The sequence below is a fragment of the Trachypithecus francoisi genome, unplaced genomic scaffold, assembly GCF_009764315.1.
Source record: "Trachypithecus francoisi isolate TF-2019V2 unplaced genomic scaffold, Tfra_2.0 Lachesis_group20, whole genome shotgun sequence".
Classification (NCBI taxonomy): domain Eukaryota; kingdom Metazoa; phylum Chordata; class Mammalia; order Primates; family Cercopithecidae; genus Trachypithecus; species Trachypithecus francoisi.
The window spans coordinates 17,634,781-17,662,139 of NW_022681466.1; the positions used below are offsets into that span (position 1 = coordinate 17,634,781).

Consider the following 27,359-nt stretch of genomic DNA (forward strand, 5'->3'; position numbering starts at 1 on the left):
TTTTTTGAGACGGAGTCTTGCTCTCTCAGGCTGGAGTGCAGTGGTGCCATCTCACCTCACTGCAAGCTCCGGCCCCTGGGTTCACACCATTCTCCTGCCTCAGCCTCCCGAGTAGCTGGGACTACAGGCGCCCGCCAGCACGCCCGGCTAATTTTTTGTATTTTTAGTGGAGACAGGGTTTCACCATGTTAGCCAGGATGGTCTCCATCTCCTGACCTCATGATCCGCCTGCCTCGGCCTCCCAAAGTGTTGGGATTACAGGCGTGAGCCACCACGCCTGTCCCCTTTTCTTGATAGATTTATTTGCCATATCTTTTTTTTTTCTTTCCAACTCTTATTCTAGGTTCAGTGGGTACATGTGCAAGTTTGCACACTGTTTTGTTTTGTTTTGTTTGGAGACAGAGTTTCGCTCTTGTTGCCCAGGCCAGAGTGCAATGGTGCGATCTTGGCTCACTGCAACCTCCGCCTTCCGGGTTCAAGCGATTCTCCTGCCTCAGCCTCCCGAGTAGCTGAGACTACAGGCACGCACCACCATGCCCAGTTAATTTTGTATCTCTAGTAGAGACAGGGTTTCTCCATGTTGGCCAGGCTGGTCTCAAACTCCCGACCTCAGGTGATCCACCTGCCTTGGCCTCCCAAAGTGCTGGGATTACAGGTGTGAGCCACCACGCCCGGCCTTACATACTGTTTTAAGCTCGGAAAATAGAGATAGCAAACCAAAGTCATATGGTTTTGTGAAGGAGATAAACATATCAAAAAATCAGCACCCAGTGTAGAATAGGGAACTCCTCATCTTCATCTTCCTCTTCCACCTTTTTCCAGGCAACTTTAGCAGGACCCTTTGTGCCATCAGACTTTCCTTTTGACTTGTAGACAGCAACATCCTTCTCATACTTTTCCTTTAGCTTTGCTGCCTGAGTGATATAAGGCTGCTTTTCACTGTCATTTAAGTTCTTCCACATCTCACCCAGCTTTTTTGCCACGTCTCCAATAGAGATGCTGGGGTTTGTGGATTTGATGTCGGGGCAGAATTCTGAACAGAACAGGAAGAATCCAGATGGTGGCCTTTTGGGAGCATTAGGATCCTTCTTCTTCTTGCCTCCCTTAGCTGGTCCATAATCCTTCATTTCCTGATCATAGTGCACTTTATCCGCCTTTGCCAGTTCATCGAATTTAGATTTCTCTTTCTCGGACATTGTCTTCCACCTCTCAGAGCACTTCTTGGAAAATTCTGCAAAATTGACAGGGACCTTTGGGTTTTTCTTCTTATGTTCTTCTCTGTATGTCTGCACAAAGAAGGCATAATCAGGCATCTTGCCCTTTGGTTTCTTGGGGTCACTTTTAGCCATCCTGACTGTATTGTTCGCTAGTCTTGTTCTTCAAATATTACAGCCAATCATGCCACACTTGCCTGTGATCTCTCCAAACATAAAACCACATTCCCACCTCAGTGGCCACCAAATCATTCAGCACTTAACTGTGAGCAGTTTGAAGCTACCAGTTTGAGCACTAGTGACTTATTTTTTCCCCCAGGCTTTAGATAGCTCTAGGGATCTCAACAGAGGTGGAGGAACCAGCTCAACTTTGGCTTAGTAACAAAATGTGGCCAACTGAGGTTTCGCATAAATCACAGCAGCATTGTTCACTAGTGCCAGAGTCATCTCTGTGAGGTTACAAATTAGGCCGTGGTTCTGGGTTTTTTTTGTTTGTTTGTTTGTTTTTGAGATGGAGTCTTGCTCTGTCCCCCAGGCTGGAGTGCAGTGGTGCGATCTCGGCTTACTGCAAACTCTGCCTCCCGGGTTCACACCATTCTCCTGCCTCAGCCTCCTGAGCAGCTGGGACTACAGGGGCCCGCCACCTTGACCAGCTAATTTTTTGTATTTTTAATAGAGACAGGGTTTCGGCCGGGCGCGGTGGCTCAAGCCTGTAATCCCAGCACTTTGGGAGGCCCAGACGGGCGGATCACGAGGTCAGGAGATCGAGACCATCCTGGCTAATACGGTGAAACCTGTCTCTACTTAAAAATACAAAAAACTAGCCGGGCAACGAGGCGGGCGCCTGTAGTCCCAGCTACTCGGGAGGCTGAGGCAGGAGAATGGCATAAACCCGGGAGACGGAGCTTGCAGTGAGCTGAGATCTGGCCACTGCACTCCAGCCTGGGTGGCAGAGCAAGACTCCGTCTCAAAAAAAAAAAAAAAAAAAAAAAGAGACAGGGTTTCACCATGTTAGCCAGGATGGTCTCGATCTCCTGACCTTGTGATCAGCCCACCTCGGCCTCCCAAAGTGCTGGGATTACAGGTGTGAGCCGCCGCGCCCAGCCAAAAAGATTGGTTTTATAGACAGAAACGGACTGAGGAAAGCAGAAACAGAGAACAAAAAGTGGGTTGGTTGTTTCCTTACAGGATTAAAACAGAGGGGACATCATTATCATGGCAACAGGTAAACTGAGCCCTTTGGATTGGTTGCTGTGAATCTCGTGGTGTTTTTTTTTTTTTAATTATTTAATTAAAAAAAATTTTTTTTTTTTTTGAGGCAGAGTCTTGCTCTACCACCCAGGCTGGAGTGCTATGGCATGATCTTGGCTCACTGCAACCTCCGCCTCCCAGGTTCAAGCGATTCACCTGCCTCAGCCTCCCAAGAAGCTGGGATTACCAGAACACATCACCATGCCCAGGTAATTTTTGTATTTTTAGTAGAGACTGGGTTTCACCATGTTGGCCAGGCTGGTCTCAAACTCCTGACCTCAAGTAATGCTCCTGCCTTGGCCTCCCAAAATGCTGGAATTACAGGTATGAGCCACTGTGCCTGGCCATTTTTTTTTTTTTCTTTGAGATGGAGTGTCACTCTTGTTGCTCAAGCTGGCACAGTGCAGTGGTGCGATCTCGGCTCACTACAACCTCTGCCTCCCGGGTTCAAGTGATTCTCCTGCCTCAGCCTCCCAAGTAGCTAGGATTACAGGCACGTGCCACCACACCCAGCCTAAAGTACCTTGTTCTGTCTCCATATGACTCCGTTTCCCTGCAGCCTTAGATGCCAGCTCATTTCTTCTTTGGAGCTTTCTGCTGCCTAGGCTCTTGCAGTATTCTTCTCTATGGCTGTGCCTTTAGCTGCAAAAAAAAAAAAAAAAAAGACTCCAAGTCAAATAGCTTAAATCATAGGAAAAATATGTCTCACATTTGAAGAGCTTCAGGGCTGATTAATTTGAAGGCTCAGCAGTGTCATCAGGGACTTGGGTACTTTCCACCTTTTTGTTTTTCTGAGACAGGGTCTCACTCTATAACCCAGGCTAGAGTACAGTGGCATGATTTTGGCCCACCACAGCCTCGACCTCTGGGCTCAAATGATCCTCCTGCCTCAGCCTTCCAAAGTACTGGGACTACAGGCATGCGCCACCACGCCCAGCTAATTTTTTTGTTTTTTTTTGGTAGAGACAGGGTTTCACCATGTCACCCAGGCTAGTCTTGAACTTCTCGGATCAAGCAATCTGCCTGCCTTGGCCTCCCAAAGTGCTGGGATTACATGTATGAGCTGCTGCTCCCAGCTACCATCCACCATTCTGATCTACCACCTTGAAGATGATGGCTTGTCGTAAAGGTGCTCTCTGCACTGTTCAAGGATGACTGTAGCAGTGTGTGATGGTTAATTGGGTGTATTACTTGACTGGGCTAAGGGATGCCCAGATAACTGGTAAAACATTATTTCTGGCTGTGTCTATGAGGATGTTTTTGGAAGGGATTTTCATTTGAGCTGATGAGCTGAGTGAAGCAGATGGCTCTCCCAGTGTGGGTAGGCATCAATCCATTAAAGGCTTGAATAGAACAAAAGGATGGAGCAAGGGTGAACTCACTCTCTCTCCTTGCACCGAGACACCCATTTCCTCCTACCCTCAGACCTGGGCTTCCAGACTCGGAGTGGGACCCACATCATTGGCCCTCGGCTGATTACCCGGCGTTTGGACTCAGACAGAATTACACACTGGCTTTCCAGGTTCTCCAGCTCGCAGAGAGCATATCGTGGGGCTTCCTGGCCTCCATAACCACATAAGCCAATTCCTATAAATCTCCTCATATATAAATATCTATCTATATATCTATATCTAGAACCTACTCGTTCTGTTTCTCTGGAAAATCCTAATACAAGTCATTCCAATGCTCTATCCCAACATGAAAACATGCAGCTAGCGAGTGTGTCTCTTCCCATATGTCTCTTTATTTTTAACCAATGAGGAGACCTTCCCCAGAAGCCCCCAGAAGTCTTTCCTCACATCTCACTGGCCTGAATTGCATCATATGTCCCTTCCTAAATCAGTCCCTAGCAGGGAAATTGTGATAACAAGATTGGCTTGGATTAATCAGGACTCATTGCTGAACCACTTGGAGGAAGAGTGGAATGCAAAACGAAATCAAGGCTTTGTCCCAAATGAAGGGGTAGGCAATGAAACCATACTGACACACACCAGGTTTCCTTCTGCTTTTTTTGCTTGCTCCTTCATTTTTCTTTGCCATTCACTGTCAGGTTCTAGTCTAGTCCTCTTCCAATCTAGGATGTTCCCACACCATGTACGCTCCCTGTAAGACACTATTCATGCTGTTAAATACAATTTACAGGAGGCCATCACTTTAGACTAGCTTCCTGTCCTAGACCCTAGCAATTCAGACCAAACCAGAATGGAGTCACTCATGCTAGATGTTACATAATCAAACTGAGCTCTGAAACATGCCTATTGAAAAAAAAAGAAGAAGAAAAGAAAAGCCAGGTGTGGTGGCTCTCGCCTGTAATCCCAGCACGTTGGGAAGCTGAAGCGGGTGGACCACCTGAGATCAGGAGTTCGAGACCAGCCTAACCAACATGGAGAAACCCCTGTCTCTACTAAAAATACAAAATTAGCCAGGCATGGTGGCGCATGCCTGTAGTCCCAGTTACTCAGGAGGCTGAGGCAGGAGAATCACTTGAACTCGGGAAGCAGATGTTGCAGTGAGCTGAAATCACTCCATTGTACTCCAGGCGGGGCAACAGGAGCAAAACTCTGTCTCAAAAAAAAGAAAAGAGAAAGGTACTTTAAATTCAAGGGCCCAGGCACGGTGGCTCGTGCCTGTAATCCCAGCATTTTGGGAGGCCTAAGTGGATGGACTATTTAAGGTCAGGAGTTTAAGACCAGCCTGGCCAACATGGTGAAACCCCATCTCTACTAAAAACACAAAAATTAGCCAGGCATGGTGGTGCGCACCTGTAATCCCAGCTACTTGGGAGGCTGAGGGAGGAGAATCACTTGAGGCTGGGAGGCAGAGGTTGCAGTGAGCTGAGTGAATGACACTTGCACTCTAGACTGGGCAACAGAGTAAGACTCTGTCTCAAAAAAAAAAAAAAAAAAATTCATGGGACCATGTGAAACTTTGGAGAGACTAGTGGCCCTGGGCCATGGAGTAAAAACTAGACTGCAAAAGGTTACTTATTCTTTCTATATTTTTGAATTTTTAATTTAATTTTGCTAATCTCTGTATCATTCCAATTTTAGTATATATGCTGCCGAAACAATCACTGCTTATCCTTATACACAGTTGGCACAAATGGATGTTTGAGAAATCATAAAATTGAGACGTGTGGAAGATAAGGACGTGGTCAGTGAGTATACACTTTTTTTTTTTTTTTTTGGAGGGTTCAGGGTCTCGCTCTGTTGCCCAGGCTGGAGTATAGTGGTGTAATCACCATGCACTGGAGCTGCAACCTCTAAGGCTTCAGCAATCCTCCCACCTTAGCCTACTGAATAGCTGGAACTATAGGCACATGCTGCCATGCTCAGCTACTGAAAAAAAGTTTTTTTGATGCAGATATTGTAAAATATTGCTTATAATTATCAATATTTTAAAAAGACAGAAATTGCTGGATGTGATGACTCACACCTGTAATCCCAGCACTTTGGGAGGCTGAGGTGAGAGGATCACTTGAGCCCAGGAGTTTGAGACCAGCCTGGGCAACATACAGACCCCCTCTGTCTACAAAAAATAAAAAATAAAAAAAATTAGCCAGACGTGGTGGCACATGCCTATAGTTCCAACATTTTGTGAGGCTAAGGCAGGAGGATTGCTTGAGTCCAGGAGTCTGAAGTTCCAGTGAGCTATGATCATGCCATTGTACTCTAACCTGAGCAACAGAGTGAGACCTTGTCTCTAAAAAAAAAAAAAAAAAAAAAAAATTTAAATACAGAAGTTATTAGGCCCACTTCAAGATCTCGTTATTGAATGCATTAATAAAGGGCACAAAATAAAAGAAAATATATAACTATGTCAAAAATTATTCATGCAACTTAAAAATATTGTAACAACATATTGTATGTAATTGGTTCCTGCGGTAATTCTATGTGTATCATTTTACGTATTCAAAAAACATCGACTGGGCGCAGTGGCCCATGCCTGTAATCCCAGCACTTTGGAAGGCTGAGGCAGGCAGATCATCTGAGGTCAGGAGTTCGAGACCAGCCTGGCCAACATGGTATTTTTGTACTAAAAATACAAAAAAATTAGCTGGGCATGGTGGCGGGCACCTGTAATCCCAGCTACTTGGGAGGCAGAGGCAGGAGGATTGCTTGAACCGGGAAGATGGAGGTTACAATGAACCTAGATCGCACCACTGCACTCCAGCCTGGGTGACAGAGCGAGACTCCGCCTCAAAAAACAAAAAACAAAATAAAAAAACCCTCACCAGACTGCTGAGGGAATCCACAGTTTAAAAAGGTTAGGAACCCTTACTCCAAGATAAAAGAGAGAAAGGGAGACTAGTAGTGTCGGCATTTAGAAGAAAAGAGGCTAACATGTTAAAATACTGAAAGGGCAGAGAGGGGATTTTCAGAGCCAAGGTCCCTGAGGAGGCTGAACTGCTGGGATGCAGGGCTCAGGTGGAGGGATTAACTACAGGAAGGAAACCTTTCCTACAATAAAAGGGAGGAAAGGATAAGAGTGGATAAAAATAAATGTTTCAGTGGGGTGGGAGTCGGGGGCAGGATGTTGAGGGGGCTTCTGCCTGATGGCTTCTATTTTCACCTACAAGTAGGAGTGAAGTTATCTGTCGAGAGTGACAATGAGAAGGGAGGAGGATAAAGGTAGGAAACAGAAAGGGCTGACAAGGACAGCTCAGAAGAACTCTCAGCCCAGGAGTGGAGGAGGTGGGGCGGCCAGAGACCACCAGGTTGTCATGGCAACCATCTGCTTGGGTGTGCACTGGCTCCATCAGTGCTCAGCTGCCAAGTGTGGGATAAGAGGGCAGAAAGTCAGCTGGAGCCAGGGCTGGGGTTCTCCCAGAAGGATGAGGTGAGGATCAGGGGAATGGAGGAGGGATGGATCAGCATATCCAGGCTGCAGGAAGAAGAATGTGAAACTAGAATGGGGCTAAAAGCTGAGGAGGGTGAATCAGCGCAGGGAAGAAGAATGAGACCAAGGGAATGAGAAACTGGAGATGCAGGAAGTGGTGAACCATGAATGAGCCACTGAAGTTTTTTTGTTTTTGTTTTTTTTGTTTTTTAAGAAGGAATCTTGCTCTGTTGCCCCAGCTGGAGTGCAATGGCATGATCTCAGCTCACTGCAACTTCGCCTCTTGGGTTCTAGAGATTCTCCTGTCTCAGTGTCCAGAGTAGCTGGGACTACAGGCACGCGCCATCACACCTGGCTAATTTTTGTATGTTTAGTAGAGACGGGGTTTCACTATGTTGGCCAGGCTGGTCTCGAATTCCTGACCTCAAGTGTGATCCATCTGCCTTGGCCTCCCAAAGTGCTAGGATTACAGCCACCACACCTGGCCAGAGCCAGTGAAGTTTAAGGTTAAGGAATTGCTCATGGATGGCAAGTGCTGGGCTCTGGTCATTGTGTGGGCAACTGAAATAGAGAAGAGGTAAAGGGTGTTGGTAAAGGGGAACTGCCAGTCTGGCCAGGACCATCCAGATGGACATATTAGGTTGATGCAAAAGTAATTGTGCTTTTTGCCATTAAGGTAATGGCGGCCGGGCGCAGCAGCTCATGTCTGTATTCCTAGCACTTTGGGAGGCCAAGGTGGGCAGATCACCTGAGGTCAGGGGTTTGAAACCAGCCTGGCCAGTAAACATGGTGAAACCCGTCTCTACTAAAAATACAAAAATTAGCCAGTTGTGGCAGTGGGCACCTGTACTTCCAGCTACTCAGGAGGCTTAGGCAGGAGAATCACCTGAACCTGGGAGGCAGAGGTTACAGTGAGCCAAGATAGAGCCATAGCACTCTAGCCTGGGCGGCAGAGTGAGACTCCATCTCAAAAAATAAATAAATAAAAAATAAAAAAATAGGCCAGGTGCGGTGGCTCACACCTGTAATTCCAGCACTTTGGGAGGCCGAGGCAGGTGGATCACGAGGTCAGGCATTGGAGATCAGCCTGGCCAACATAGTGAAAACCCATCTCTACTAAAAATACAAAAAATTAGCCAGACCGTAGTGGCAGGTCCCTGTAATCCCAGCTACTTGGGAGGCTGAGGCGGGAGAATTGCTTGAACCTAGGAGGCAAGGGTTGCAGTGAACTGAGATCGCGCCACTGCACTGTAGCCCAGGCAACAGTGCAAGACTCTGTCTCAAAAAATAAATAAAATAAAATAAAAGTAATGGCAAAAACTGCAACTACTTTTGCACCAACCTAATAAAAGTCACCTGGAATGAGAGTGAGGCCCAATGTGGAGAGGAAGGTCTTCTGGGAATATGGAGGAGTGATTTGGAAGTAGTTAGATCATTGGAACAATAGTAGATGGAGGCCAGGTGCAGTGGCTCACGCCTGTAATCCCAGCACTTTGGGAGGCCAAGGCAGGAGGATCACTTGAGGTCGGGGGTTCGAGACCAACCTAGCCAACATAGTGAAATCCTATTTCTATTAAAAATACAAAAATCAGGCGGATATGGTGGTATGCACCTGTAATCCCAGCTACTTGGGAGACTAAGGCAGGAGAATCGATTGAACCTAGGAGGTGGAGTTTGCAGGGAGCCGAGATTGTGCCATTGCACTTCAGCCTGGCAACAGAGCGAGACTCCATCTCAAAAACAAAGAAAGTTAAAAGAAAACAAAAAACAAAAAAACCTCTAAGCTTTATAAAAGAGTCTACAGCCTAGGCAACACAATGAGACCCCCATCTCTTAAAAAAACCTAAAAATTAGATGAACATGTTGTTGTGTGCTTGTACTTCTAGCTACTCCAAAGGCTGAGGTGGGAGGATTGCTTGAGCCCAGGAGTTTGAGGCTGCAGTGATCATAGTTCAATGGTGTGAACTATGATCACACCATTGCACTCCAGCCTGTGTGACAGAAAAAAAAAAAGTATAGTTGTTTCCAGCCCAGGAGGTCCCCTCCCATATCCCACCCCAACCAGAAGGTATTTGCAAACCCACAGAGGTCTGTGGTTTTATCACAATGCCGTGGGTGGGTGATATTGGTATTTGGTATCTAGAGATTAGAGAGGCTAAACACTCTGCGATGCACAGGAGAGCCCCACACACTGATGAATTGTCCTACGCAAAATGCCAGTCATGCATCTCATACATTTCATGGATAAGCAGACTGAGGCTCACAGAGCTGAGGTATGTGCCTAATTTGGGAGCTTCTGTAGCATTGAAATTACATATATTTAAGAGATAGGGTCACTGCAGTGAGATGAGCTCATTCCACCACACTGCAGCCTGGGCAACAGAGCGAGACCTTGTCTTGGGCATGGTGGCTCACACCGCTAATCCCAGGCCGAAGTGGGAGGATTGCTTGAGGCCAGGAGGTCGAGGCTGCAGTCTTTGCACCCTGGGTGACAAAGCAAGGCTGTTTCAGAGAGAGAGAGAGAGGGAGAGAGGGAGAGAGGGCGAGAGAGTCCAATTGCATGAGTCGAATTCCTGGACTCATGCAATCTTCCTGCCTCAGTCTTCCAAGTAGTTAGGACTTAAGATTTTGTGTCTAGGGCCGGGCGCGGTGGCTCAAGCCTGTAATCCCAGCACTTTGGGAGGCCGAGACGGGCGGATCACGAGGTCAGGAGATCGAGACCATCCTGGCTAACATGGTGAAACCCCGTCTCTACTAAAAATACAAAAACTAGCCGGGCGAGGTGGCGGGCGCCTGTAGTCCCAGCTACTCGGGAGGCTGAGGCAGGAGAATGGGGCAAACCCGGGAGGTGGAGCTTGCAATGAGCGAAGATCGCGCCACTGCACTCCAGCCTGCCTGGGTGACAAAGCAAGACTCTGTCTCAAAAAAAAAAAAAAAAAAAAAAGATTTTGTGTCTAGCCGGCGCGGTGGCTCAGGCCTGTAATCCCAGCACTTTGGGAGGCCAAGACCGGCGGATCACGAGGTCAGGAGATCGAGACCATCCTGGCTAACATGGTGAAACCTCGTCTCTACTAAAAAAATACAAAAATTAGCCGGTCCCAGTGGTGGGTGCCTGTAGTCCCAGCTACACGGGAGGCTGAGGCAGGAGAATGGCGTGAACCCGGGAGGCGGAGCTTGCAGTGAGTGGAGATCGCACCACTGCACTCCACCCTGGGCGGCAGAGCGAGACTCCGTCTCAAAAAAAAAAAAGAAAAAAAGATTTTCTGTCTATATCTGATGTCCCTGTGGCAAACAGTGTTGAGCAGTAAGTCTCACCCTTTCTCCCTAGTTACCGCCCAGTGATTGGTCTGTGTTTGCCAATGAGATGTAAGCAGAAGTCGTGGAGCAGGGCTCCTGGGTAAACTTTCTCAAAAGGGCAAGTGAACCATTGACTCTGCTCCCTCCCTCCCTCCCTCCCTCTCTCTCTCTTTCTCTCTTTCCCTCCCTAACCTCCTTCTTTTTTTTTTTTTTTTTAATGGAGTCTCACTCTGTTACCCAGGTTGGAGTACTGTGGCATGATCTTGGCTCATTGCAGCCTCAACCTCCTGGGCTCAGGTGATCCTCCCACCTCAGCCTCCCAAGTAGCTGGGACTACCGGTGCGTGCCTCCCAGCTAATTTTTGTGTCTTTTTCTGTACAGACCGGGTTTCACCACATTGCCCAGGCTGGTCTCAAACTCCTGGGCTCAAGTAATTCTCCTGCCTCAGTCTCCCAAAGTGCTGGGATTTCAGGTGTGAGCCACCATGCCCAATCTCTGCTCCATTCTTTCTGCTCCGAACTTGGTTCCACAGCCATCATGTGCCTATGAACACAAAAGCCACATGGTAGTGATGGTGGAGCAGAAAGAAAGAAAGACCACGTGTTCTTGCTGACTTTCTTTTTTTTTTTTTTTTTTTTTTTTGAGACGGAGTCTTGCTCTGCCGCCCAGGCTGGAGTGCAGTGGCCGGATCTCAGCTCACTGCAAGCTCCGCCTCCCGGGTTCACGCCATTCTCCTGTCTCAGCCTCCCGAGTAGCTGGGACTACAGGCGCCCGCCTCGTCGCCCGGCTAGTTTTTTGTATTTTTTAGTAGAGACGGGGTTTCACCATGTTAGCCAGGATGGTCTCGATCTCCTGACCTCGTGATCCGCCCGTCTCGGCCTCCCAAAGTGCTGGGATTACAGGCTTGAGCCACCGCGCCCGGCCTGCTGACTTTCTAAGAAGCACCCCAGACCTGGACTGCCCACCTCTGGATTTAACAAATGAGAAAAACAAATTATTATTTGTTTAAGCTACTGTTAATTGGTTGTTCTGTTGAATGCATTTCTACCTGATAGAGTAACCCAGGTTTTGACTCTCACAATCTAATATGCTTTCCTTGGCAGCAGTGGATCTCCAAGTGTGGTCCCCAGACAGGCAACATCAGTATCACAGAGAAACTTGTTAGAAATGCAGAATATCATATGCCACCCCAGACCTTCTAAGTCAGAAACCCTGGGGGTGGTTTAACAAGCCCTCCCAGTGATTCTCATGCACCTAAAGTGTGAGAACCACCGTTCTATAGCCATGCTCTTCACTGTGTGGTTCTGGAAAACCTGGGAGCTTGCTTAAATTATACCATCTTGGCCAGGTGCAGTGACTCACACCTGTAATCCCAGCACTTTGAGAGACTGAGATGAGCAGATCACTTGAGCCCAGGAGTTTAGGACTGGCCTGGGCAATATGGGGAGACCCTCATCTCTACCAAAAAACAAAAAAAATCAGCCAGGTGTGTTGGTGCACATCTGTAGTCCCAGCTACTCAGAGGCTGAGGTGGAAGGATCCCTTGAACCTAGGAGGCTGAGACTGCAGTGAGTCATGATAGTGCCACTGCACTCTAGCCTGGGGACAAAGCCAGACCCTGTCTCAAAAAAAGGAAGAGCAAGGCCAGGTATAGTGGCTCAAGCCTGTAATCCCAGCACTTTGGGAGGCCAAGTCTGATTGCCTTGAGCCCAGAAATTCAAGACCAGCCTGGGCAACATGGAGAAACCCTACAAAAAATACAAAAATACAAAAAATACAAAAATTAACTGGGCATCGTGGTGCACACCTGTGGTCCCAGCTACTGGGGAGGCTGAGGTGGGAGGATCGCTTGAGCCTGGGAGGTGGAGATTGCAGTGAGCCAAGATCAAGTCACTGCACCCCAGCCTGGGTGACAGAGAGAGATCCTGTCTCTATTTTTAAAAAAAGGAAAGCCGGGCCGGGCGCGGTGGCTCAAGCCTGTAATCCCAGCACTTTGGGAGGCCGAGACGGGCGGATCACGAGGTCAGGAGATCGAGACCATCCTGGCTAACACAGTGAAACCCCATCTCTACTAAAAAAATACAAAAAACTAGCCGGGCGAGGTGGCGGACGCCTGTAGTCCCAGCTACTCTGGAGGCTGAGGCAGGAGAATGGCGTGAACCCGGGAGGTGGAGCTTGCAGAGAGCCCAGATCGTGCCACTGCACTCCAGCCTGGGCAACAGAGCGAGACTCTGTCTCAAAAAAAAAATAAACAAATTAAAAAAATAAATAAATAAATAAAGGAAAAGAAAAACATACCATCTCACATCCCACTACATGCAGACCTACTGAATCTAAATCTGCATTTTTAGGAGGTTCCTGGGTTATTTGTACACGTATTCAAGTTTAAGAAGCACTGCTCGGCTGGGCGCGGTGGCTCACACCTGTAATCCCAGCACTTTGGGAGGCCAAGGCGGGCGGATCAGGAGGTCAGGAGATTGAGACCATTCTGGCTAACACGGTGAAACCCCGTCTCTACTAAAAATACAAAAAACTAGCCGGGCGAGGTGGCGGTCGCCTGTAGTCCCAGCTACTCTGGAGGCTGAGGCAGGAGAATGGCTTGAACCCGGGAGGTGGAGCTTGCAGTGAGCCCAGATCGCGCCATTGCACTCCAGCCTGGGCAACAGAGCGAGACTCTGTCTCAAAAAAAAAATAAACAAATAAAAAAATAAATAAATAAATAGCCGGGCGCGGTGGCTCACGCCTGTAATCCCAGCACTTTGGGAGGCCGAGACGGGCGGATCACGAGGTCAGGAGATCGAGACCATCCTGGCGAACACGGTGAAACCCCGTCTCTACTATAAAAAATACAAAAAAACTAGCTGGGCGAGGTGGCGGGCGCCTGTAGTCCCAGCTACTCGGGAGGCTGAGGCAGGAGAATGGTGGGAACCCGGGAGGTGGAGCTTGCCGTGAGCTGAGATCCGGCCACTGCACTCCAGCCTGGGCGGCAGAGCGAGACTCCGTCTCAAAAAATAAAAAAATAAAAAAAAATAAATAAATAAATAAAGGAAAAGAAAAACATACCATCTCACATCCCACTACATGCAGACCTACTGAATCTAAATCTGCATTTTTAGGAGGTTCCTGGGTTATTTGTACACGTATTCAAGTTTAAGAAGCACTGCTCGGCTGGGCGCGGTGGCTCACACCTGTAATCCCAGCACTTTGGGAGGCCAAGGCGGGCGGATCAGGAGGTCAGGAGATTGAGACCATTCTGGCTAACACGGTGAAACCCCGTCTCTACTAAAAATACAAAAAATTAGCCGGGCGTGGTGGCGGGCGCCTGTAGTCCCAGCTACTCTGGAGGCTGAGGCAGGAGAATGGCTTGAACCCGGGAGGTGGAGCTTGCAGTGAGCCCAGATCGCGCCACTGCACTCCAGCCTGGGCAACAGAGCGAGACTCTGTCTCAAAAAAAAAATAAACAAATAAAAAAATAAATAAATAAATAAAGGAAAAGAAAAACATACCATCTCACATCCCACTACATGCAGACCTACTGAATCTAAATCTGCATTTTTAGGAGGTTCCTGGGTTATTTGTACACGTATTCAAATTTAAGAAGCACTGCTCGGCTGGGCGCGGTGGCTCACACCTGTAATCCCAGCACTTTGGGAGGCCAAGGCGGGCGGATCAGGAGGTCAGGAGATTGAGACCATTCTGGCTAACACGGTGAAACCCCGTCTCTACTAAAAATACAAAAAATTAGCCGGGCGTGGTGGCGGGCGCCTGTAGTCCCAGCTACTCGGGAGGCTGAGGCAGGAGAATGGCGTAAACCCGGGAGGCGGAGCTTGCAGTGAGCCGAGATCGCACCACTGCACTCCAACCTGGGTGACAGAGGAGACTCCGTCTCAAAAAAAAAAAAAAAAAAAAGAAGCACTGCTCTACAATATGCTTAATTGAGTCCTTTCCTTTCTTTTATTGAAGAGCACAGAAAAGATACATAACTGATCAGATTGAAGTTACATGTTCAGGATTCAGCTATGCACTTCATAAAACAAAATCTAAACATATTAAAATTGAAAAGACATAATCCACAATTGAATTTTCAAACTTTTAATTATGGACATTTAAAAACATATTTAAAAAGTAGCAAGAGGCCGGGTGCGGTGGCTCAAGCCTGTAATCCCAGCACTTTGGGAGGCCGAGACGGGCAGATCACGAGGTCAGGAGATCGAGACCATCCTGGCTAACACGGTGAAACCCCGTCTCTACTAAAAACTACAAAAAACTAGCCGGGCGAGGTGGCGGCGCCTGTAGTCCCAGCTACCCGGGAGGCTGAGACAGGAGAATGGCATGAACCCGGGAGGCGGAGCTTGCAGTGAGCTGAGATCCGGCCACAGCACAGCACTCCAGCCTGGGTGACAGAGCGAGACTCCGTCTCAAAAAAAAAAAAAAAAAGTAGCAAGAATAATATAATTATACCCTACATACCTCACAATTGCTTTTGTTTTATTTTATTTTATTTTATTTTATTTTATTTTATTTTATTTTGAGACAGAGTCTCACTCCGTCGCCGGGGCTGGAGTGCAGTGGTCGGATCTCAGCTCACTGCAAGCTCCGCCTCCCGGGTTTACGTCATTCTCCTGCCTCAGCCTCCCGAGTAGCTGGGACTACAGGCGCCCGCCACCTCGCCCGGCTAGTTTTTTGTATTTTTTAGTAGAGACGGGGTTTCACCGTGTTAGCCAGGATGGTCTCAATCTTCTGACCTTTTGATCCGCCCGTCTCGGCCTCCCAAAGTGCTGGGATTACAGGCTTGAGCCACCGCGCCCGGCCTTGTTTTATTTTTGTTTATTTATTTTTTTTGAGACAGAGTCTTGCTCTGTCACCCAGGCTGGAGTGCAGTGGTGCCATCTTCGCTCACTGCAACCTCTGACTCCCGGGTTCAAGCGATTCTCCTGCCTCAGCCTCCCAAGTAGCTGGGATTACAGGTGGACACCACCATGTCCAGCTAATTTTTGTATTTTAGTAGAGATAAAGTTTCACCATGTTGGCCAGGCTGGTCTCAAACTCCTGACCTCAGGTGAGCTGCCCACCTCGGCCTACCAAAGTGCTGGGATTACAGCCATGAACAACCATGCCTGGCCCACAATTGCTTTTAAATGGAAAACTTATTCCAAACATGAATTTGAGGCTGGGCAAGGTGGCTCACACCTGCAATCCCAGCACTTTAGGAGGCCAAGGTGGGAAGATTACTTGAGATCAGGAGTTCGAAACCAGCCTGGCCAACATGGTGAAATCCTGTCTCTATTAAAAATACAAAAATTAGCTGGGGATAGTGGTGCACACCTCTAATCCTAGGGAGGCTGAGGCATGAGAATTATGTGATCCTGGGAGCAGAGGTTGCAGTGGGCCAAGATTGCATCACTGTGCTCCAGCCTGGATGACAGAGTGAGACAAAAAGAAAGAAAAAGAAAGGAAGGAAGGGAGGGAGGGAGGAAGGAAGGGAGGGAGGGAGGGAAGTGCCAGACTGGGCACTCCAGCCTGGGCAACATGCAAGAAATTTTTTGAATTATTTAACTTACAGAAATGTAGCTATTAGAAGAATAGGGGTATTTCTGTAATTTTATTTTCTCTTTTCTTTGTTTTGTTTTTTTTTTTTTTGTTTGTTTGTTTGTTTGTTTTGAGATGGAGTCTTGCTCTGTCACCAGGCTGGAGTGCAGTGGCACGATCTCAGCTCACTGCAACCTCCACCTCCCAGGTTCAAGCAATTCTCCTACCTCAGCCTCCCAAGTAGCTGGGACTATAGGCGCCCACCACCATGCCCAGCTAATTTTTGTATTTTTAGTAGAGATAGGTTTTCACCATGTTGGCCAGGATGGTCTTGATCTCTTGACCTTGTGATCTCCCTGCCTCAGCCTCCCAAAGTGCTGGGATTACAGGCATGAGCCACCGCGCCCGGCCATTTCTGTCATTTTCATTACCTTTTGTGCATCATGGAGGTTCTGTCTGTTTGTCTTGTTGCTACAGTGCATCATGATGTTGATTTATTAGAGGTACAGTGACGACATGCTAGACCTAAGCAGGACCTGGAGCTCATTGCTTAAGTAGGCTTCCCAGGCTTTCCTGCACAGAGTTCACATAGAAAATGAAGATGATGTCCAACACCCCAAGAAAAGGGAAGAGAAGAAGCAGCTTGCTGCAGGATGCGTTGCCTGCAGGCTCCAGCCAGAGCTGAAGGGTCCCGACCCAGCACACCTATGGCCCGTTATAGCCACACGAGCCTATTTTAACTTACCCTATTGTGAATGAGGAAACTCAGGCCCTTTTCTTTTTCAAAAATGTATTTGAATCATTTACAAATAATAGTATAAGTATTATGTGCATGGTTTGTATTTTCCTTTTATTGAGAAAATTCCATATATATATATATTTTTTTCCTTCTTAAACATGATTTCTGTTTAACCAATGATATATTTATGTTGGGTCTTTTGTCAGAGATCCTAAGATTCTGCTGTTGGGCTGGCACAGTGGCTCATGCCTATAATCCCAGCATTTTGGGAAGCCGAGGTGGTCGGATCACTTGAGGCCAGGAATTTGAAACTAGCCTGAGCAATGGCGAAATCCCGTTTCTACATAAAGTACAAAAATTAGCCGGGCATGGTGTCATGTGCCTGTAGTCTCAGCTACTCGGGAGGCTGAAGTGGGTGGATCACTTGAACTCAGGAGGCATAGGTTGCAGTGAGCTAAGATCTTTTCGCTGCCCTCCAGCCTGGGTGACAGAGCGAGACCTTGTCTCAAAAGAAAAGAAAAGATCCTGCTCTTCCAGCCATTTGTGCTTCTCTGCTTTCACAAATACTTTTTTTTTTTTTTTTTTGAGATGTAGTTTTGCTCTTGTCACCTAGGCTAGAGTGCAATGGCGTGATCTCGGCTCACTGCAGCCACCACCTCCTGGGTTCAAGCAATTCTCCTGCTCAGCCTCCTGAGTAACTGAGATTACAGGCACCCACAACCATGCCCGGCTAATTTTTGTATTTTTAGTAGAGATGGGGTTTCACCATGTTGGCCTGGCTGGTCTCGAACTCCTGACCTCAGGTGATCCACCCGCCTCAGCCTCCCAAAGTGCTGGGATTACAGGCTTGAGCCACCATGCCTGACCAAACCTTAAAATGTTTTTAAAAAATTAAATAGAGTCGGGTCTTGATATGTTGCCCAGGCTGGTGTTGAATGCCTAGCCTCAAGCGATCGTCCCATGTTGGCCTCCCAAAGTGCTGGGATCACACGCGTGAGCCACTCTCCCCAGCCTAAAATATTTTCTAATATGGTAAAAGATATTTCTTACATAAAGTTTTAATGTGTTATTATATTTTGTAAATTGATCTTTTTAAGTATATGGGATTAAGTTATTATTCCTTTATTCCTACAGCTTCCATTATTTATTTTATTATTATTATTTTTTGAGATGGAGTCTTGCTCTTGTCGCCCAGGCTGGAGTGCAATGGTGCAATCTTGGCTCAATGGTGCAATCTTGGCTCACTGCAACCTCCGCCTCCTGGGTTTAAACGATTCTCCTGCCTTAGCCTCCAGAGCAGGTGGGATTGCAGGCGCCTGCCACCACGCCTGACTAATTTTTGTATTTTTAGTAGAGACAGGGTTTTGCCATGTTGGCCAGGCTGGTCTTGAACTCCTGACCTCAGGTGATCCACCCACCTCAACCTCCCAAAGTGCTGGGATTACAGGCGTGAGCCACCATGCCCAGTCTGCTTCCATTATTTTTATATGTATGTTGAGAATTTTAGTCCATTTGGATCTAATTGATGTTTGTTTGTTTGTTTATTTATTTATTTATTTATTTATTTTTGTAGAAACAGAGTCTCTCTGTTGCCCAGACTGGAGTGTGTAGTGGCATAATCATAGCTCACTGCAACCTCGAACTCCTGGGGCTGAAGCAATCCTGTTGCCTTAGCCTCCCAGTAGTAGGTAGGACTACAGGTTAATAACACAGTGCCAGGCAAATTTTTAAATTAAAAACTATTTAGGATATTGTTATTAAGCATTAACATTTGACATGATTTTTAGTTTCCTGCTATCATTAGGTTTGTTAAATCAACACTGTAGGCCGGGCGTGGTGGCTCACGCTTGTAATCCCAGCACTTTGGGCGGCCGAGGCGGGCAGATCACGAGGTCAGGAGATGGAGACCATCCTGGCTAACATGGTGAAACTCTGTCTCTACTAAAAATACAAAAGATTAGCTGGGCGTGGTGGCGGGCACCTGTAGTCCCAGCTACTCGGGAGGCTGAGGCAGGAGAATGGCATGAATCTGGGAGGCGGAGCTTGTAGTGAACTGCGATTGCACCACTGCACTCCAGCCTGGGTGACAGAGCGAGACTCCGTTTCAAAAAAAAAAAAAAAAGGTCAACACTGTAAAGTTATCAGAATGGTAATTTCACACTCTAGTTGAAGACAGGAGGCTGGGTTCAGTGGCACATATGTATAATCCCAGGACTTTGGGAGGCTGAGGTGGGAGGATCCCTTGGGGCCAGGAGTTTGAAACCAGCCTGGGCAACATAGGAAGACCCTATCTCTACCAAAAAATAAAAATAAAATAAAAACCACACATGGTGGCTCCTGTCTGTGGTTCCAAATATTTTCAGGAGTTCAAGGCTGCAGTGGGCTATAATCATGCCACTGAACTCCAGCCTGGGTGACAGAGTGAGGCCCAATCTCTAAAAAGATACGGAAAAAAAAAAGAGAGAGAAGATATAGCTTTTAAAGGATATTTTAAGTCCTTAACACTTTGCACTAATGACAAGTGTTTCATTTGCTTGTTTCGGAGCTCTTGTTTTCTGATCCCTGGCTGGCCTGCCCCTCGGGCTTCTTTTTTTTCTTTTTTAAGAGGGAGTCTCACTCTGTCACCCAGGCTGGAGTTCAGTGGCATGATCTTGGCTCACTGCAACCTCGGCTTCCCAGATTCAAGTGATTCTCCTACCTCAGCCTCCCGAGTAGCTGGGATTATAGTCTCCTGCCACCACGCCCGGCTGATTTTTGTATTTTTAGTAGAGACAGGGTTTTGCCAAGTTGGCTAGGTTAGTCTTGAACACCTGACCTCAAGTGATCCGCCCACCTCAACCCCTCAGAGTGCTGGGATTACAGGCATGAGCCACCATGCCCGGCCCCCTCTGGCTTCTTATCTCTCCCGACTTTGGCGATTGTCCCTAGGGCCCAGCAGGTCTCAGATAGTCCCTGGCTGTCTGGGCCAGTCTGTGACTATTCTGAGAACTCTTCCCTTGCTTGCTTCAAGCCCAACTGTAAGTTAGCAATAGAAACAAGTCTGCCAGTGAGTTTTCTAGTTAGACCAAGGCCAAACAGGTTGAAGCAGTGGTCGCTGGTTGAATCTCTGTGCTCAAATAAGGAGCTGATAAACCAAGGAAACAAACCTGTGTGCACTTCACTGCTTCCCTCTGCCATAGTTCCTCCCCATCTCAGGAGTGATATATGGTGTTAATCACATGCTGAAGCATAGTCATTCCTCAGCTGTTCTCATGTGTTTGAACCAAAGTGATTTTAATCTTATCTTTCCTAATCTGAATTGACCTCTGTGTACTACTGTCTCTCCTTCATGGCCTATATAGAAGCTACTGAGGATACAGAAAAAGGAAATGTATACTCTGGCATCCTTGTTAATGTAGAGATGTCTTTTTATTTTTATATCTGAAAGGAAGAAATAAAACTTATTTACAGAAGACATAATTGTACATAGAAAATTCTAAGGAATGAACCAAAAAAAAAAAAAAAAAAGCTATAGACCTAATAAGGGAGTTTAGAAAGGTTATGGGATACATAGTCCATATAAATAAGTCAGTTGCATTTTTTTTTCTTTTTCTTTTCTTTTTTTTTTTTTTGAGACAGAGTCTCACTCTGTCGCCCAGGCTGGAGTGCAGTGGAACGATCTCCGCTCACTGCAACCTCTGCCTCCCAGGTTCAAGCGATTCTCCTGCCTCAGCCTCCTGAGTAGTTTGTACTAGAGGTGCGTGCCACCATGCCCAGCTAAAAATATTTTTTATTTTTAGCATGCCCAGCTAAAAATATTTTTTATTTTTAGCATGCCCAGCTAAAAATATTTTTTATATTTTTAGTAGAGACAGGGTTTCACCATGTTGGCCAGGATGGTCTTGATCTCCTGACCTCGTGATCTGCCCACCTCGGCCTTCCAAAGTGCTGGGATTACAGGTGTGAGCCACCTTGCCTGGTCATCAGTTGCATTTTTAAATTAAAAATTGTTTATTTTTGGCCAGGTGCGGTGGCTCACACCTGTAATCCCAGCATTTTGGGAGGCCGAAGCGGGTGGATCACCTGATGTAGGGAGTTCAAGACCAGCCTGGCCAACATGGGGAAACCCCGTCTCCACTAAAAATACAAATATCAGCTGGGTGTGGTCACAGGCGCCTGTAATCCCAGCTACTTGGGAGGCTGAGTAAGGAGAATCGCTTGAACCCGGGAGGCGGACGTTGCAGTGAGCACTCCTGCCTGGGTGACAAGAGCCAGACTCCATCTCAAAAAAAAAAAAAAAAAAAATTTATTTTTAAAAAAACTTGGGCCGGGCGCAGTGGCTCACGCCTGTAATCCCAGCACTTTGGAGGCTGAGACGGGCGGATCACGAGGTCAGGAGATCGAGACCATCCTGGCTAACATGGTGAAACCCCGTCTCTACTAAAAAACTAGTCGGGTGAGGTGGCGGGCGCCTGTAGTCCCAGCTACTTGGGAGGCTGAGGCAGGAGAATGGCGTAAACCCGGGAGGCGGAGCTTGCAATGAGCTGAGATCCGGCCACTGCACTCCAGCCTGGGCCACAGAGTGAGGCTCCGTCTCAAAACAAACAAACAAAAAAACTTATAAAGTACATATAACATAAAAAATTTACTATTTAACCTTTTAAATTTTTTTTTTTTAGACACGGCTGCCCAGGCTGAAGTGCAGTAGTAGGGTGATCATAGCAGCCTTGTCTTCTTGAGCTCAAGTGATCCTCCTACCTCAGCCTCCTGGTTAGCTGGAATTATAGGTGTGTGCCACCACGCCCTGTTAATGTGTGTGTGTGTGGTGTGTGTGTGTGTGATTTTTTTTTTTTTTGTAGAAACAGTTTTTCCATGTTGCCCAAGCTGGTCGATTTTAACCTATTTATTTATTTATTTATTTATTTTGAGACAGGATCTTTCTCTGTCGCCCAGGCTGGAGTGTAGTGGCACAATCACAGCTCACTGTAGCCTCAACCTTCTGGACTCAGACAATCCTCCTGCCTCAGCCTCCCAAGTAGCTGGGACTATAGGTGTGTGCCACCATGCCTGGTTAATTTTTGTATTTTTTTGTTTTTGCCATGGGTTGTTTTGTTTTGTATTTTTTTGTTGTTGTTGTTTTCTCGAGATAGGGTTTTTTACCATGTTGTCCAGGCTGGTCTGGAACTCCTGGAATCAAGCAATCCTTCTGCCTCAGCCTCTCAAAGCACTGGGATTATAGATTTTAGCTATTTTTAAACACACAGTTAAGTAGTATTAAATACATTAAGATTGTGCAACCACTGAGATGTCTTCTTAAGCACAATTTTTAAATTTTTTTCAATCTTTCTTTCCTTTTTTTTTGGTGGGGGGAACAGGGTCTCAGCTGGAGTGTTATGGTGCGATTTATAACTCACTGCAGCCTTGACCTCCTGGACTTAGGCGATCCTCCCACCTCAGCCTCCTAAATAGCTGGGACTACAGGTATATGCCACCATGCCTGGCTAATTTTTTTTTTTTTTTTTTTTTTTGAGATGGAGTCTCGCTCTGTCACCGGGCTGGAGTGCAGTGGCCGGATCTCAGCTCACTGCAAGCTCCGCCTCCCGAGTTTACGCCATTCTCCTGCCTCAGCCTCCGGAGTAGCTGGGACTACAGGTGCCCACCACCTCGCCTGGCTAGTTTTTTTTGTATTTTTTTAGTAGAGACGGGGTTTCACCATGTTAGCCAGGATGGTCTCAATCTCCTGACCTCGTGATCCGCCCGTCTTGGCCTCCCAAAGTGCTGGGATTACAGACTTGAGCCACCGCGCCCGGCCTAATTTTTTTTTTTAGACAGAGTCTCACTCTGTTGCCCAGGCTGGAGTGCAGTGGTGCAATCTTGGCTCACTGCAGCCTCCACCTCCTAGGTTCAAGTGATTCTCCTGCCTCAGCCTCCCAAGTACTAGGATTACAGGCATGCACCAATGTGTCCAGCTAATTTTTGTATTTTTAGTAGAGACAGCATTTTACCATGTTGGCCAGGCTTGCCTCAAACTTCTGACCTCAGGTGATCTGCCTACCTCAGCCTCCAAAGTGCTGGTACTACAGGCATGAGCCACCGCACTGTGTCATGTGGCTAATTTATATATATATATATTTTTTTTTTTTTTTTAGAGACAGGGTCTTGCTATGTTGCCCAGTTAGTTTTCAACTCCTGGGGTCAAGTGATCCTCCTGCCTCAGCTTCCCAAAGTACTGGGATTGTAGGTGTGAGCCACTGTGCCCAGCCTGAACACAAAAGGTTTAACACAAATCATTATATTTATATAAGCCTAATGCAGTGAGGGCCGGGCATGGTGGCTCATGGCTGTAATCCCAATATTTGTGAGGCCAAGGCAGGAGGAACACTTGAGGCCAGGAGTTCTAGACCAGACTGAGCAACATAGCAAGACCCTGTCTCTATAAAGAAATAAATATTGGCCTTTTAGGAATTCATAACTCTGTTTCTTTCACTAGTTAAGGATTTAAATAGTATTAGCTGGTGCTTCAATTATTTGTAAGCCACTCTTAGCACGCTTTAGTTCAATAGCATCTCAGGGTGAATATTGAGTCCCTGCCAGTAACAGATCAATAACATTTTATTTCTGATTTTGTTTGAAAGAAAACCTTATGATGGGTCGGGCACAGTGGCTTATGCTTGTAATCCCAGCACTCTGGGAGGCCAAAGTGGGTGAACTGCTTGAATCTAGGAGTTCGAGACCAGCCTGGGCACCATAGTGAAACCCCATCTCTATGTTACCAAAAAAAAATTGATTTTTAAAAGGAAACCTTAGGCCAGGCAGAGTGGCTCACACCTGTAATCCCAGCACTTTGAGAGACCAAGGCAGGTGGATCACCTGAGGTCAGGAGTTCGAGACCAGCCTGACCAACATGGTGAAACCCCGTCTCTAGTAAAAATACAAAATTAGCTGAGCATGGTGGCGCATGCCTGTAATCCCAGCTACTTGGGAGGCTGAGGCAGGAGAATCACTTGAACCTGGGAAGTGGAGGTTGCAGTGAGCTGAGATCATACCACTGTACTCCAGCCTGGACAACAAGAACGAAACTCCGTCTCAAAAAAAGAAAAAAAAGGAAACCGTACGGTGATTTCATTTCATATGTGTCTGGGTTTGCTTTTTCTCCCCCAGATGATGTGTTTGTTTCATCAGCTGGTTAAGCGTATGTATGGCACAAGTATATGTGATATGTTTCTTTCCTTTGTATTGGAAAAGAATTAATTTTACCAAGTATTATTTATGTTCCCAAGTGATTGTTAGAATTGAGTAATGCAGAAGACTGATAATAGGAATCTGGCTTCTATTCAACTTGAAAAAGAGGTATTGGTGCCAATGGTAAACTCCTTATCTGCACTAGCAGAGAGCTGGTATTGTACACATTTCCCTGAAACAGAATATCTAAATGGACTCTGTGTCCTTTTGAATGTATCACAATCTTAGAATAACAGACTCCTCTAGAAGCCCAACCCCTTATTTTACAAACCCCTAACCCCATCAGACACAGGTGTTCCCCTTCCAGTTTTTCTCTCGTACCTTGTCCAGCCTCCATTATAGCCCTAATCACACAGTAACATGATGAGTTATTTACATTAAACAATGGAATGAGCAATTCTTCAGCCATACTATATCTTGCTCATCTTTGTTGTCTTCAGCACTTAGCACAATGCCTGGAACTTACTACCTACTCAATAAATTTTTGTTGAGCAACAGAATGATGAAACTGAGGCCCAGGGACAGGAAGTGACCTGCCCAAGATCACAAATCTAGTAACAACATTCTGAGAGATAGGTTATGATAACATTTTAATTACATTGCATTGCTTAGAAACACATAGCAAGAGGCCAGAACAGAGCTGGATCTTGGAATAAAGTTTTGATGACAGGTTATTGACAATTAAAATTCATGACTGGGCACAGTGGCTCACACCTGTAATTCCAGCACTTAGGGAGACCAAGGCAGGAGGGTTGCTGAAACCCAGGAGTTTCAAACCAGCTTGGGTAGCATAGCGAGACCCTGTCTCTACAAAAAAGAAAAAAATTAGACAGGCATGGTGGTGTGCACCTATAGTCCCAGTTACTTGGGAGGCTAAGGTGGGAGGCTTGAGCCTGGGAGGTTGAGGCTGCAGTGAGCCATGATCCTGCTACTGCCTTCCAGCCTGGATGACAGAGTGAAAGCTTGTCTCAAAAAAAAAAAAAAAAAAAAAAAAGGAGAAATTCATGTGACAGTTCACAGCATCAAGAGTTGACTCTGTCAGCCGGGCACAGTGGCTCACACCTGTAATCCCAGCACTTTGTGAGGCTGAGGCAGGTTGATCACCTGAGGTCAGGAGTTCATGACCAGCCTGGCCAACATAGTGAAACCTTATCTACTAAAAATACAAAATTAGCAAGGCATGGTGATGCACGTCTATAATCCCAGCTACTAAGGAGGCTGAGGCAGGAAATTCGGTTGAACCTGAGGTTGCAGTGAGCAGAGATCATGCCACTGCACTCCAGCCTGGGCGACAGAGAAAAAAAAAAAAATCTCAAAAAAAAAAAAAAAAGAGTTGACTCTTTTGTCTATCTTCAGAGTTTTATTTTTTTAATTCCTTAGTTTTGTTTTTCTTGCTAATGCTGTACCTTAGGAATGGTGGGTCCATGTTTACAGACAGGTGAAGCCACCTTGGTTGTTTTTCCCATGGCGTGATCTCTGTTCACTGCATCCTCTGCCTCCCAGGTTCAAGCGAATTACCAGCTCAATGGTGGCTGCGGACTTTGAGAAGGTCAAAGTGACCCAGGAAATGTAATCTGGCCAGTGGCCGGGTGGCAATTGTCACTGAGCTCAGCAGAGTCTTCCCTGAAGACTTTCCAGAAAATCTCTGCTCCAGGAGGCCTCAAGATGCTGACTCTGGCTCTTCTACTGACAGCTGGAGTGTGTGTGTGTGTGTGTGTGTGTGTGTGTGTGTGTGTATGTGAGAGAGAAAGACAAGAAGGGAGAAGGAGAAACACAGAACAGAAAAGACATGGCCTAGCAGACCTAGGGGAATTTTGTTTGTTTGTTTGTTTGTTTGAGACAGAGTCATGCTCTGTTGCCCAGGCTGGAGTGCAGTGGCTTGATCTTGGCTCACTGCAACCTCCCTCTCCTGGGTTCAACTTATCCTCTTGCCTCAGCCTCCCAAGTAGCTGGTATTACAAATGCACACAACCATGCCCAGCTTTTTTTTTTTTTTTTTTTTTTGAGATGGAGTCTTGCTGTGTTGCCCAGACTAGAGTGCAGTGGTGCCATCTCGGCTCACTGCAACCTCCGCTTCCCTAGCTGGGATTACAGGCTCCTGCCACCATGCCCTGGCTTATTTGTATTTTTAATAGAGACTGAGTTTCACCATGTTGGCCAGACTGGCCTTGAACTCCTAACCTCAAGTGAACCACCAGCCTTGGCCTTCCAAAGTGCTTGGATTACAGGTGTGAGCCACCGTGCCCAGCGGGAAGTCTTTTTTTACCCACTGTTCCAAAGTGTCAAAGTGATCACTAGTGTCACCTAGATGGCCACAGGGAAAGGTATGTAAGGTCTGCCCTAGACCCATAAGTGGGAGTGTCTGGGTGTGAGTGAGGGGAGGGGCCTGTATCAGTCTCAGAGAGGAGTTCTCCCTTGATTAGTCATGATGAGCCTGCTACCTGAGTTAGGTGGACAGGTGACAACAGCAACTAGCTGGACTCTTGCTCTCTCTCACTCTCTCTCTTTCTCTCTTTCTCTCTCTCTCTCTTTCTTTCTTTTCTCTTTTTTTGAGACACAGTCTCGCTCTGTGCCCGGGCTGGGGTGTAGTGGCATGATCTTGGCTCACTGCAACCTCCACCTCCCAGGTTCAAGTGATTCTCTTGCCTCAGCCTCCCTAGCAGCTGGGATTACAGGTGCGCACCATCACACTCAGCTAATTTTTGTATCTTTAGTAGAGATGGGATTTCGCCATGTTGGCCAGGCTGGTCTCGAACTCCTGACCTCAGGTGATCTGCCTGCCTTGGCCTCCCAAAGTGCTGGGATTATAGGCATGAGCCACCATGCCTGGCCGAAGTGTCTTCATGTCTTACCACCAGGAATTGTGAGCATTAAGTTGGGATCCCAAGGATGGACTTGATGAGTGGAGAACATCCTGAAATTGTTTGCAAATCTATGTGTCCATTTCTTTTTTTTTTTTTTTTTGAGACGGAGTCTCGCTCTGCCACCCAGGCTGGAGTGCAATGGCCGGATCTCAGCTCCCTGCAAGCTCCGCCTCCCGGGTTTACGCCATTCTCCTGCCTCAGCCTCCCGAGTAGCTGGGACTACAGGCGCCCGCTACCTCGCCCGGCTAGTTTTTTTGTATTCTTTTAGTAGAGACGAGGTTTCACCGTGTTAGCCAGGATGGTCTCGATCTCCTGACCTCGTGATCCGCCCGTCTCGGCCTCCCAAAGTGCTGGGATTACAGGCTTGAGCCACCGCACCCGGCCTATGTGTCCATTTCTTTCTGG

At 46.9% G+C, this 27,359-nt stretch overlaps 1 protein-coding gene and 1 pseudogene across 1 annotated transcript; both read right to left on the reverse strand.

Annotated features, from left to right (window-relative positions):
• Positions 1-692: 692 nt before the first annotated feature.
• On the reverse strand, positions 693-1,514 carry LOC117066948 (high mobility group protein B3-like). The gene has a single exon (XM_033182936.1). It carries the CDS (start codon positions 1,347-1,349, stop codon positions 753-755), a length of 597 nt encoding a protein of 198 aa, XP_033038827.1. The 5' UTR covers positions 1,350-1,514; the 3' UTR covers positions 693-752.
• The window catches only part of LOC117066583, a 28,344-nt pseudogene continuing 2,364 nt past the window's right edge, over positions 1,380-27,359 (reverse strand).